At 34.5% G+C, this 14,232-nt stretch overlaps 2 protein-coding genes across 2 annotated transcripts; both read right to left on the minus strand.

Annotated features, from left to right (window-relative positions):
• Positions 1–668: 668 nt before the first annotated feature.
• On the minus strand, positions 669–6,613 carry LOC128218546 (uncharacterized). Its single transcript, XM_052926238.1, has 3 exons — positions 6,457–6,613; positions 4,803–5,145; positions 669–4,471 (listed from the first exon to the last, which is right to left on the minus strand). The coding sequence occupies exons 2-3, from the start codon at positions 5,143–5,145 to the stop codon at positions 4,308–4,310; spliced, it is 507 nt and encodes a 168-aa protein (XP_052782198.1). The 5' UTR covers positions 6,457–6,613; the 3' UTR covers positions 669–4,307.
• A 1,584-nt stretch (positions 6,614–8,197) lies between these two features.
• On the minus strand, positions 8,198–14,109 carry LOC128216465 (uncharacterized). Its single transcript, XM_052923039.1, has 3 exons — positions 13,970–14,109; positions 12,316–12,658; positions 8,198–11,984 (listed from the first exon to the last, which is right to left on the minus strand). Exons 2-3 carry the CDS (start codon positions 12,656–12,658, stop codon positions 11,821–11,823), a joined length of 507 nt encoding a protein of 168 aa, XP_052778999.1. The 5' UTR covers positions 13,970–14,109; the 3' UTR covers positions 8,198–11,820.
• Between the last annotated feature and the right edge of the window lie 123 nt (positions 14,110–14,232).

Consider the following 14,232-nt stretch of genomic DNA (forward strand, 5'->3'; position numbering starts at 1 on the left):
TGCCCCGCACCCTTAGTTTCCATAGCATCGTTTACTAGAATACAATATGGTCGTATATTCACAATCTGTATCTTAAATGATCGACATAGATGACTTTTTATCAACAACTCTATTGGTATTTAAAAATACAAACCCTGTTCATGAAGAACCACCCTTGCATATACCTCAAATACTTTTGTATAAAAATGAACCAAGAATCAAGGGTAAAAGGTCAAAGAAGAAAGGTCAATAACTTCAAAATACCTAAGACAGAGTTATGGTTCCTGTGCACTGTACTACTCCTCCATAATATATATGTATATATGTGTGTGTTGAACTGTGCACTGTACTATTCCTCCATAATATATTTGTATATATGTGTGTTTAGTTCAATTTAATATCTCAGATGTATGGAGTTATGCGCTGAAAAATTTATATACATAGAGAATGAAACTATGTGCAACAACTTTGTGAATAAGAGATGGTCGACTATTGATTATTGCATTAGGCACTTCTCTTCTTTACCAGCTACTAATCACCCAAGATTCCTGTCAACATATTGAAAGGTGATGGAGAAATGCTACCCCAAAACTTGTGTGACGGACATAAACACACATGCCTTTATTCTCAATAAATTCGTACTAATACAGCCTTTGGCAGGGGATAATTATATCAGCAAACAACCATCACTCATGTTTCGTATTTTTATTTTATAATATAACGTTTCACCATTACAAGGTTATGATATATAAAACGTTCACATGTCATCAAAGACGAACAATAAAATTCACTCTTCATAAAGTCTTTCAAAAATAAATTACAACAAATTCATACTTAAAAAGTGTAATTAGCACAAAGCAATGCTGCCTCTTTCTGAGATCAGAATACAGACTTAATAAAGACTCAACAAAATATCCTTGTTATATTCCAACAAATACAATCAGTTGCAGATGATATGCTAAGTACTTGTATGTTGCTCCTTTGTTATGATAAGCTTGTCAAGGGCAATAACTCTACAATTGCTCCTTTGTTATGATAAGCTGATCAAGCTATTCCATGACTACCAAGCTTGCTCACTATTATTTATGTAGATTAGAGAAACATTGTTGCTTTTGTGTAATGGATAATACTTCTTGTTGTAGTTTTCATTTCAAACAATGCTTAAACCTAAGTGTAGAATGGGACTTCTGACATATCTCACACAAGAGTGCCGTCTGTGTATTATACTTATAAGTGCCTGTAATTGTACACTGTATGTGTGAAGAATTTACGTATACAGGGTTATCATGGAAAAATGAATACAAGTGTACTTTGGTGAGTGATTGCATAATTTTCGAACTGAAAATTCAAGCAATATCATCCATGTAGCTTAAAAGCTGTTGGTCGATCTATCACATCCTTTGATGAGACATTTTATTCTTTATGTTATTCATTGCATGATGCTGCAAGTTATGGTAAGTTTGTCAATAAATTGCCACCCGTGCAAAGACCATGGTTTACAAGTCTTTTTCAAATATAAATCTTTAACCTTTTTAGGATTTTTCCTCATGTGTTGTTGCAGTTTGCCTAGCTTCATCTATTTTAACATGGTTTTATAATGTTTCCATGTGCAATAAGTGTTTTATGATAACTATGAAAAAAATAAAGGATTATCCAGAATAGTTTGCTCTTTGTATTTCTTTTCCATCTTGTTTACTACAGTATAACTTGCAGGTAGTTTGCATTGAAATGACTTCCTAGAAATAAATATAGTATAAGTGTTTATATATGGTATGGTACAAGAATTCATACCATTGTTATTGGAGGAATTGAATGGTTTTGATGACTGAGTGGCTATAAATACATAACAAAGGGAAGCTTATTGTTTTTCATACCATCCTTTTATGGACCTACTGGTTGCTTAAGCTGACAGTACTTGTATCAAATGCTATTACTTGAATACTTAGCTAGATGTACTAAATACACCTGCAGACTAATGGTGGGGGAAGGAGTGAAAGTTCTGCACTTCACACTGGTGCTGGGGTTAGTTTTGTGTACAAGCAGTGTTCAAGGTAATAGTGGTGCTTCCAGCTACAGAGGATTCAGATCAGTAAGATATTGTAGAAACTACTTGCACCTAGGTTGATTTGACCTTGTTTTCAGGTCTTGACCACCTGTGTCAGATCTTTGATATACCAAATTCAGTGGTCAACATATTAATTTGTCCAGTTAGAAGGCAACTTCTCTCAAGCTTTTCAATACACCTATTTCAGTTATGCAGCAGTCGGCCATTATTGATTTCAATCAGGTGAAGCGGTAGATATATACTGTGGCTGACTTAGTTAGAAAGTTGTTCACATATTATTATGTAGACCACTCAAGAGGTTGAAGATTGTTGGCATGTACTTCTACGAAATAGATGGTTATGTGACACAGTGGCATACAAACCATTTGTTTTTTGTAAGTATGTACTAACAATATGTAACTTATACTTAATATACCATTGAAATGCTTTAGAAATGTCTTCATTCATCACTTATAATGTGTATTTCTGTGCTCTTCTTATAGAAAAAAGTAAGTGACCTCTGAGATAGATTTATTGATAAAAATAAACTTTCATTAAAAGTACAAAACAACTCGCCTATAATATACTAGTATGTATTGTTGGACTATAGAACTTAACAAAATAGTGATATTTGTAAACATTTGCCATGACTCAGCTGGTATTAAATAGTTTGAATCAAAGATAGAAGCACTAACAAGATAAGTAGCCTTGTTTGTACTGATGCTATCGATATATTTATTTGAAAATGACCCAAATTTTGAAATATGAACCACACAGAATTATATAACAAACAATGGACTTGAAATTTAAAGCACTACTTACAATAACCCGATACCCTAGCACACAGTCAGGTCATGATTGAGCTGTATAATAAGTATGTATAATAATAAATAAGACATGCATTTTGTGTACTAAATAATAGATAAATAGCTTAAACACATCAGTATAGTTTCCATGGTTATAACAAATACAACAATATTATGCCTAGAAATTGCATTGTACAGCCCTCTCAATATTTCTTGCTGTATAGTATGTACATTTGTCCAGCTTTAACTTACTAACAAATCAAGCAGGTACACCTAGAACATAGTTAAACAACACCCTTATTGATTAAAATTAGTGTTAGTTGAGCAAAATCTTATTCTTTGACATTAAAATAAATTTTGAGTACATTATTACCCCCCCCCCCCTCCCCCCACCCCCTACACCTTACAGTTGAAAGCAATAAAAAAGTATAAAAATCAAATAATGAAATACAATCTTAATATCAATAAAAGTGAATTTGATCACAATTCATATGTTTAACATAATATTGTATCTGGAAACTGAAAACTAGTTATATAAATACAATACAAATAAAATGAACATGCTTTTTTATAAGTTAGGAAAGTATTTTGGGCTTCAGATACAATTAATATACAGTGTTTGCATTACATTAAAATTGTAAGGCACTTCATTCACATTCAAAACAAGAACAATCCCTGATGTCATGAAATCAAAGCACCTTTCCTAGTTGTGTAGGACTATTTAAAATTACTGATATGGACAGCCTAACAAGGGTTGAGGGTAAAAAAGGTTCTAACTGACATTAAATATAGAAGCAGTTAGAACCTTTTCGCTCTCACACCTTAAATTTGACTATCTAATAAGATCATACATACTAAATCTTAAACACAAAACCAGACTTATTTCATGCACACATATTCAGAAAAGCTCAATTATCATGGCTATATGTAAACATACCATGAATGCATTTGATCATATTCTTTAGTAAAACTTTCAAACAAAGTATTTGAGAACAAAGGTAAGAATAGCATACATTGTAGATCAAAGGATGACCAGACAGCTTATAAGTTGACATAATTGTTACTGTACATGTATACCTAACAGGCGACATAAGCAGACACCCTACATATAAACCAGTAATTAATTTCCTCAAACTAAAATGTACAATGTATAGTATCATTTGTCATCAGACAAATGTCTAAAGTCCAGAAGAGAATTGTATGTCTTCACGTTAATTCAATTAAGCAGATAAAAGGCACATCATAACATCCCGATGGGTTGCCGACAGCCCCTGGATAACCGGACGCTCTATTAATTTAACATTTGTTTCACCATTCCCAAAACATATCAACTCACACACTAAACACATGTTCGCAACAGTTTAGCTGCTCCAAGGTTTTGAATTTTAATTCAAATTATGTGAATTCTGTGAATACGTGTAGCAAAAACTCGCACCTTGGTTTGTCAATTACAAATAATCTTTGCCATGTGTTAGGGGCTACGCCCCAGGACGTAGCGGTGATAACGTGAAGAAGAGCGTCAACACCAGGACGTATGTAATTATTCCCGTGATGACGCCAAGTATAACAAATATCTTGGCCTTCTTCGCGTGACGTCGACACTCGACCTCGTCTCCCAATTGCCATGCGTTGTTGGCTTTCACTAGAAATACACAATATGGGGTTGAACCGTCTTATCAACATACGTTTGAACGGCTAGGCGACAATAAAAGTCACCATTGAATAGGGTACAAAATATGTACACAGTAGGAGGCAAAACAAACTAGATATGAAGATAAGATAAAAACAACATATAATTAGGCATTTGAATGAACGGATAATGACATGGTTATTAGAAATATGCTATCAGTTATCGGTGTTCTCTATAATACACGAGTCAACACACCACTATTTCTTATGTTGCAACGACATTGTGTTGACTTTAATCATGTAGTCCGGAGTAGTTTCGATATTTGAACTAATGGTGTACTCACATCCGAAGTGCCATCCCGCGAGACCCCATAGAAAGTTGCAGAAGAGTATCACAAAACACGAGGTGACCACAAAGTCTTTGGGCTTGTCCTCTGGGTTTGGCTTCTGCACGATAACCTGGGTGAGCCCGCTCTCCGTGGTCGAGTAACGCACACCGGGCTCCCCCGCGTTACCCGTGCTGATAACGGTGGACTGAGAGCCCTGGGCACCCGATGAGACGCCAGGCGCTTGCTTCTTGGTGATGCCCACATGCACCTCGGTGTGGTCGATGGTGGCGGCGCTGTTCCGCTTCTCCTCCCCGCCGTTGGCCAGCGCATCAGCCACTTCAGGCGTGTCATCCATCATCTGAATATATTTTAATCAAAGTGTGTAATTGTGTATATATCTATTTATAAACATTTAGATAATACACTAAACAAGAATGGAATGTTCGTTACAGTATATTGATCATCCAGCATTATTCGATTAAATTCAACAATAATTTCTTAAAAAAAGGGACGTGCATAGATCTCTATCTGAATATAATAGCATTACAACCTCGTGGCCAAAAAGACATCTTACTATAGCATTGAACATAACATACATGATCATATAAAACAACTAGGGGAGCCTTGGTGTCTATAATAAAGCATATTTCTAAGAAATAAATAGAACAATTCCATGGAAGTCTATTAGAACATATATGCGTTATTATGAACACTGTGGATCATTCGTGGTGTGGGGAATTTTGGGCTCCTCCCCCATTTTGTATTCTATTATCATTATTATCACGTCCGTCCGTGCGTGTGTGTGAGGGGTATCATTTTAGTATAACATAGTGCTTCCTGCATGGTGTATGCTCTTGTTTTGTTTTCTACCATATTGACTTGAACAGTTTACTTAGACACTTAATTTTATGAGACAGTTAATAGCGACCCAGTTAATAGTGTTTAGTATATTTGAGAGTCTGAGTGCCTAAAATGTCATTCAAGTCTAAGGACTTTATTTAGGTTTCGGTTGACGGTAGTTGAACAACCAAAATGGTCCGATTCTTTCGTTGTAATTCTTTAAATACTTATCCCACTTGGTAAAAATGAGATTGACGCCTTCTTGAATACATTCCTTTTAAACTGTGATAGAGAAATGCGTGCATAACCTTACATGTTTACGCTAGATCGTTCTTTATAAAGGATGGGCCATACACTGATCAAACCTTTACAAAACAGTGAATATCCTCTACCAAAAAGAATCTGCCTTTATATTTTGAGGCGCTAAAAGTTGGGTGGCACTCACGCATACATTATTCTGTTAGTATAAGCTATATGTGTTCTTTATCTATAGAAGTCAATGCATATATCAGTAATGGTACATTCTTTACGGTGTCGTGAACATTGTCATGTATACTTTTCAATTGTTTAATACAGATATGTCAACCCTAAATAAACCCATCGATTGGGTTTAATTAAAGTTTGTAAATTTCAAACTGCTTCAAACTAGTACCTTTCAAGTGAGATGAGGACGACACGTTTCATACGAAGTAAGGAATAATTAATTATTTCACGAATGTTACCTTTTATATTTACAACTAATACAAGTATTTAAATACACACTAACAAATAAAACGTGTCAAAACTAGTGAGTTATACCTTATAACATATATACGCCTCAATAATTTACCTTATTATCTCTTTAAGTATGTCTCCCAATTAAAGCTTAATTCCTTATATTTTGTCTTAATCATATTTAACCCTATGTTTACATCTTTAACAGTCAGTCCTTCACATTGAATCAATCGGTAATTTGTCACACCTGTGGTATACGTCATATATTGGTTACCTGTGAAATGACAAAGGGGAATAACCAGCCATAATAGATCACAGCACACCCTGGAACACTGAGTATTATTAGCATCACACGAGTTACGAACTTACGTAGTTTCAGGAACTCGTCGAATGCATAGCAGAAATACTATTTGTGTTGACTTGACTGTTTTCACTTCCGAAAAAGTCAATGTTATGATAGAACAATTAACCGAAACTGTGACCTCACCCAACACCCGATAACAAGGAAGCATTGTTGAAACTTGTATTAATCTGTCCATATGTTTGATATGATATTATAATAATCTGTAATTTACACTCCCTAATTGGACGTTTTTCTTCGTTTTTTTTTTCTCTTGTCGTATTAATCAAAGTTAAACTGTGGTTAAGTGATCAACGTGAACACCCTCTAAAACTCATCTAAAAACAGTTTCGATGTCAGAAGTATTTTGTTTAAAGCCAGAATTGTGCGAAATTTATACCAAATTTGGAGTACACATCATGTACATGTCAAAAATCAACCGCAACAAATCCTTGAATAATTATATTATTCATCTCAATTGCAAATATATAAAATTATATATATATACATTTCATATGCATTTTATTTCATATTTGTTCATGTACGTTAGTGTCTTGGCCATATCGATATTTATGCAATGTGTAAATGGCCAAAGGCAAGATGCCGATTTGCCAACAAAAACTTGTAAGAATTTTTATGTGTTTAATGTCAATTTCAAGGTTTTTGCCGTTGCTATTTAAGTCAACGAATTTCTCAATCCCATAAAATTCTTATTAATCACTATATTCAAGTTTTGTTCAATGTTTCAAGAGAAGTTCACGTTATTAAATAACAATTTAATGTGAAGTGATGTTTGATAGTATGAGTTAAAGTATTTTATAACCCAAAACCTTTTCAAAGTGCCCCGCACCCTTAGTTTCCATAGCATCGTTTACTAGAATACAATATGGTCGTATATTCACAATCTGTATCTTAAATGATCGACATAGATGACTTTTTGATCAACAACTATATTGATATTTAAAAATACAAACCCTGTTCATGAAGAACCACCCTTGCATATACCTCAAATACTTTTGTATAAAAATGAACCAAGAATCAAGGGTAAAAGGTCAAAGAAGAAAGGTCAATAACTTCAAAATACCTAAGACAGAGTTATGGTTCCTGTGCACTGTACTACTCCTCCATAATATATATGTATATATGTATTGTGTGTGTTGAACTGTGCACTGTACTATTCCTCCATAATATATATGTATATATGTGTGTGTTTAGTTCAATTTAATATCTCAGATGTATGGAGTTATGCGCTGAAATATTTATATACATAGAGAATGAAACTATGTGCAACAACTTTGTGAATAAGAGATGGTCGACTATTGGTTATTGCATTAGGCACTTCTATTCTTTTCCAGCTACCAATCACCCAAGATTCCTGTCAACATATTGAAAGGTGATGGAGAAATGCTACCCCAAAACTTGTGTGACGGACATAAACACACATGCCTTTATTCTCAATAAATTCGTACTAATACAGCCTTTGGCAGGGGATAATTATATCAGCAAACAACCATCACTCATGTTTCGTATTTTTATTTTATAATATAACGTTTCACCATTACAAGGTTATGATATATAAAACGTTCACATGTCATCAAAGACGAACAATAAAATTCACTCTTCATAAAGTCTTTCAAAAATAAATTACAACAAATTCATACTTAAAAAGTGTAATTAGCACAAAGCAATGCTGCCTCTTTCTGAGATCAGAATACAGACTTAATAAAGACTCAACAAAATATCCTTGTTATATTCCAACAAATACAATCAGTTGCAGATGATATGCTAAGTACTTGTATGTTGCTCCTTTGTTATGATAAGCTTGTCAAGGGCAATAACTCTACAATTGCTCCTTTGTTATGATAAGCTGATCAAGCTATTCCATGACTACCAAGCTTGCTCACTATTATTTATGTAGATTAGAGAAACATTGTTGCTTTTGTGTAATGGATAATACTTCTTGTTGTAGTTTTCATTTCAAACAATGCTTAAACCTAAGTGTAGAATGGGACTTCTGACATATCTCACACAAGAGTGCCGTCTGTGTATTATACTTATAAGTGCCTGTAATTGTACACTGTATGTGTGAAGAATTTACGTATACAGGGTTATCATGGAAAAATGAATACAAGTGTACTTTGGTGAGTGATTGCATAATGTTCGAACTGAAAATTCAAGCAATATCATCCATGTAGCTTAAAAGCTGTTCGTCGATCTATCACATCCTTTGATGAGACATTTTATTCTTTATGTTATTCATTGCATGATGCTGCAAGTTATGATAAGTTTGTCAATAAATTGCCACCCGTGCAAAGACCATGGTTTACAAGTCTTTTTTTCAAATATAAATCTTTAACCTTGTAGGATTTTTCCTGATGTGTTGTTGCAGTTTGCCTAGCTTCATCTATTTTAACACGGTTTTATAATGTTTCCATGTGCAATAAGTGTTTTATGATAACTATGAAAAAATAAAGGATTATCCAGAATAGTTTGCTCTTTGTATTTCTTTTCCATCTTGTTTACTACAGTATAACTTGCATGTAGTTTGCATTAAAATGACTTCCTAGAAATAAATATGGTATAAGTGTTTATATATGGTATGGTACAAGAATTCATACCATTGTTATTGGAGGAATTGAATGGTTTTGATGACTGAGTGGCTATAAAAACATAACAAAGGGAAGCTTATTGTTTTTCATACCATCCTTTTATGGACCTACTGGTTGCTTAAGCTGTCAATACTTGTATCAAATGCTATTATTTGAATACTTAGCTAGATGTACTAAATACACCTGCAGACTAATGGTGGGGGAAGGAGTGAAAGTTCTGCACTTCACACTGGTGCTGGGGTTAGTTTGTGTACAAGCAGTGTTCAAGGTAATAATGGTGCTTCCAGCTACAGAGGATTCAGATCATTAAGATATTGTAGAAACTACTTGCACCTAGGTTGATTTGACCTTGTTTTCAGGTCTTGACCACCTGTGTCAGATCTTTGATATACCAAATTCAGTCGTCAACATATTAATTTGTCCAGTTAGAAGGCAACTTTTCTCAAGCTTTTCAATACACCTATTTCAGTTATGCAGCAGTCAGCCATTATTGATTTCAGTCAGGTGAAGCGGTAGATATATACTGTGGCTGACTTAGTTAGAAAGTTGTTCACATATTATTATGTAGACCACTCAAGAGGTTGAAGATTGTTGGCACGTACTTCTACGAAATAGATGGTTATGTGATACAGTGGCATACAAACCATTTGGTTTTTGTAAGTATGTACTAACAATATGTAACTTATACTTAATATACCATTGAAATGCTTTAGAAATGTCTTCATTCATCACTTATAATGTGTATTTCTGTGCTCTTCTTATAGAAAAAAGTAAGTGACCTCTGAGATAGATTTATTGATAAAAATAAACTTCCATTAAAAGTACAAAACAACTCGCCTATAATATACTAGTATGTATTGTTGGACTATAGAACTTAACAAAATAGTGATATTTGTAAACATTTGACTCAGCTGGTATTAAATAGTTTGAATCAAAGATAGAAGCACTAACAAGATAAGTAGCCTTGTTTGTACTGATGCTATCGATATATTTATTTGAAAATGACCCAAATTTTGAAATATGAACCACACAGAATTATATAACAAACAATGGACTTGAAATTTAAAGCACTACTTACAATAACCCGATACCCTAGCACACAGTCAGGTCATGATTGAGCTGTATAATAAGTATGTATAATAATAAATAAGACATGCATTTTGTGTACTAAATAATAGATAAATAGCTTAAACACATCAGTATAGTTTCCATGGTTATAACAAATACAACAATATTATGCCTAGAAATTGCATTGTACAGCCCTCTCAATATTTCTTGCTGTATAGTATGTACATTTGTCCAGCTTTAACTTACTAACAAATCAAGCAGGTACACCTAGAACATAGTTAAACAACACCCTTATTGATTAAAATTAGTGTTAGTTGAGCAAAATCTTATTCTTTGACATTAAAATAAATTTTGAGTACATTATTACCCCCCCCCTCCCCCCACCCCCTACACCTTACAGTTGAAAGCAATAAAAAAGTATAAAAATCAAATAATGAAATACAATCTTAATATCAATAAAAGTGAATTTGATCACAATTCATATGTTTAACATAATATTGTATCTGGAAACTGAAAACTAGTTATATAAATACAATACAAATAAAATGAACATGCTTTTTTATAAGTTAGGAAAGTATTTTGGGCTTCAGATACAATTAATATACAGTGTTTGCATTACATTAAAATTGTAAGGCACTTCATTCACATTCAAAACAAGAACAATCCCTGATGTCATGAAATCAAAGCACCTTTCCTAGTTGTGTAGGACTATTTAAAATTACTGATATGGACAGCCTAACAAGGGTTGAGGGTAAAAAAGGTTCTAACTGACATTAAATATAGAAGCAGTTAGAACCTTTTCGCTCTCACACCTTAAATTTGACTATCTAATAAGATCATACATACTAAATCTTAAACACAAAACCAGACTTATTTCATGCACACATATTCAGAAAAGCTCAATTATCATGGCTATATGTAAACATACCATGAATGCATTTGATCATATTCTTTAGTAAAACTTTCAAACAAAGTATTTGAGAACAAAGGTAAGAATAGCATACATTGTAGATCAAAGGATGACCAGACAGCTTATAAGTTGACATAATTGTTACTGTACATGTATACCTAACAGGCGACATAAGCAGACACCCTACATATAAACCAGTAATTAATTTCCTCAAACTACAATGTATGGTATCATTTGTCATCAGACAAATGTCTTAAGTCCAGAAGAGAATTGTATGTCTTCACGTTAATTCAATTAAGCAGATAAAAGGCACATCATAACATCCCGATGGGTTGCCGACAGCCCCTGGATAACCGGACGCTCTATTAATTTAACATTTGTTTCACCATTCCCAAAACATATCAACTCGCACACTATACACATGTGCGCAACAGTTTAGCTGCTCCTAGGTTTTGAATTTTAATTCAAATTATGTGAATTCTGTGAATACGTGTAGCAAAAACTCGCACCTTGTTTTGTCAATTACAAATAATCTTTGCCATGTGTTAGGGGCTACGCCCCAGGACGTAGCGGTGATAACGTGAAGAAGAGCGTCAACACCAGGACGTATGTAATTATTCCCGTGATGACGCCAAGTATAACAAATATCTTGGCCTTCTTCGCGTGACGTCGACACTCGACCTCGTCTCCCAATTGCCATGCGTTGTTGGCTTTCACTAGAAATACACAATCTGGGGTTGAACCGTCTTATCAACATACGTTTGAACTGCTAGGCGACAATAAAAGTCACCATTGAATAGGGTACAAAATATGTGCACAGTAGGAGGCAAAACAAACTAGATATGAAGATAAGATAAAAACAACATATAATTAGGCATTTGAATGAACGGATAATGACATGGTTTTTAGAAATATGCTATCAGTTATCGGTGTTCTCTATAATACACGAGTCAACACACCACTATTTCTTATGTTGCAACGACATTGTGTTGACTTTAATCATGTAGTCCGGAGTAGTTTCGATATTTGAACTAATGGTGTACTCACATCCGAAGTGCCATCCCGCGAGACCCCATAGAAAGTTGCAGAAGAGTATCACAAAACACGAGGTGACCACAAAGTCTTTGGGCTTGTCCTCTGGGTTTGGCTTCTGCACGATAACCTGGGTGAGCCCGCTCTCCGTGGTCGAGTAACGCACACCGGGCTCCCCCGCGTTACCCGTGCTGATAACGGTGGACTGAGAGCCCTGGGCGCCCGATGAGACGCCAGGCGCTTGCTTCTTGGTGATGCCCACATGCACCTCGGTGTGGTCGATGGTGGCGGCGCTGTTCCGCTTCTCCTCCCCGCCGTTGGCCAGCGCATCAGCCACTTCAGGCGTGTCATCCATCATCTGAATATATTTTAATCAAAGTGTGTAATTGTGTGTATATCTATTTATAAACATTTAGATAATACACTAAACAAGAATGGAATGTTCGTTACAGTATATTGATCATCCAGCATTATTCGATTAAATTCAACAATAATTTCTTAAAAAAGGGACGTGCATAGATCTCTTTCTGAATATAATAGCATTACAACCTCGTGGCCAAAAAGACATCTTACTATAGCATTGAACATAACATACATGATCATATAAAACAACTAGGGGAGCCTTGGTGTCTATAATAAAGCATATTTCTAACAAATAAATAGAACAATTCCATGGAAGTCTATTAGAACATATATGCGTTATTATGAATACTGTGGATCATTCGTGGTGTGGGGAATTTTGGGCTCCTCCCCCATTTTGTATTCTATTATCATTATTATCACGTCCGTCCGTGCGTGTGTGTGAGGGGTATCATTTTAGTATAACATAGTGCTTCCTGCATGGTGTATGCTCTTGTTTTGTTTTCTACCATATTGACTTGAACAGTTTACTTAGACACTTAATTTTATGAGACAGTTAATAGCGACCCAGTTTATAGTGTTTAGTATATTTGAGAGTCTGAGTGCCTAAATTGTCATTCAAGTCTAAGGACTTTATTTATGTTTCGGCTGGCGGTAGTTGAACAACCAAAATGGTCCGATTTTTTCGTTGTAATTCTTTAAATACTTATCCCACTTGGTAAAAATGAGATTGACGCCTTCTTGAATACATTCCTTTCAAACTGTGATAGAGAAATGCGTGCATAACCTTACATGTTTACGCTAGATCGTTCTTTATAAAGGATGGGCCATACACTGATCAAACCTTTACAAAACAGTGAATATCCTCTACCAAAAAGAATCTGCCTTTATATTTTGAGGCGCTAAAAGTTGGGTGGCACTCACGCATACATTATTCTGTTAGTATAAGCTATATGTGTTACTTTATCTATAGAAGTCATTGCATATATCAGTAATGGTACATTCTTTACGGTGTCGTGAACATTGTCATGTATACTTTTCAATTGTTTAATACAGATATGTCAACCCTAAATAAACCCATCGATTGGGTTTAATTAAAGTTTGTAAATTTCAAACTGCTTCAAACTAGTTCCTTTCAAGTGAGATGAGGACGACACGTTTCATACGAAGTAAGGAATAATTAATTATTTCACGAATGTTACCTTTTATATTTACAACTAATACAAGTATTTAAATACACACTAACAAATAAAACGTGTCAAAACTAGTGAGTTATACCTTACAACATATATACGCCTCAATAATTTACCTTATTATCTCTTTAAGTATGTCTCCCAATTAAAGCTTAATTCCTTATATTTTGTCTTAATCATATTTAACCCTATGTTTACATCTTTAACAGTCAGTCCTTCACATTGAATCAATCGGTAATTTGTCACACCTGTGGTATACGTCATATATTGGTTACCTGTGAAATGACAAAGGGGAATAACCAGGCATAATAGATCACTGCACACCCTGGAAAACTGAGTATTATTAGCATCACACGAGTTACGAACTTACGTAGTTTCA

Source organism: Mya arenaria, chromosome 14 (assembly GCF_026914265.1).
Source record: "Mya arenaria isolate MELC-2E11 chromosome 14, ASM2691426v1".
Lineage (NCBI taxonomy): Eukaryota > Metazoa > Mollusca > Bivalvia > Myida > Myidae > Mya > Mya arenaria.

What these genes read in the sequence shown, in the direction of transcription:
- LOC128218546 (XM_052926238.1), bottom strand. Translation starts at nt 5,145, where the DNA reads ATGATGGATGACACGCCTGAAGTGGCTGATGCGCTGGCCAACGGCGGG. An exon ending in CGCGGGATGGCACTTCGGAT is followed by an intron (nt 4,472 to 4,802) that starts GTGAGTACACCA and finishes GTGTATTTCTAG; the next exon opens with TGAAAGCCAACAACGCATGG.
- LOC128216465 (XM_052923039.1), bottom strand. Translation starts at nt 12,658, where the DNA reads ATGATGGATGACACGCCTGAAGTGGCTGATGCGCTGGCCAACGGCGGG. An exon ending in CGCGGGATGGCACTTCGGAT is followed by an intron (nt 11,985 to 12,315) that starts GTGAGTACACCA and finishes GTGTATTTCTAG; the next exon opens with TGAAAGCCAACAACGCATGG.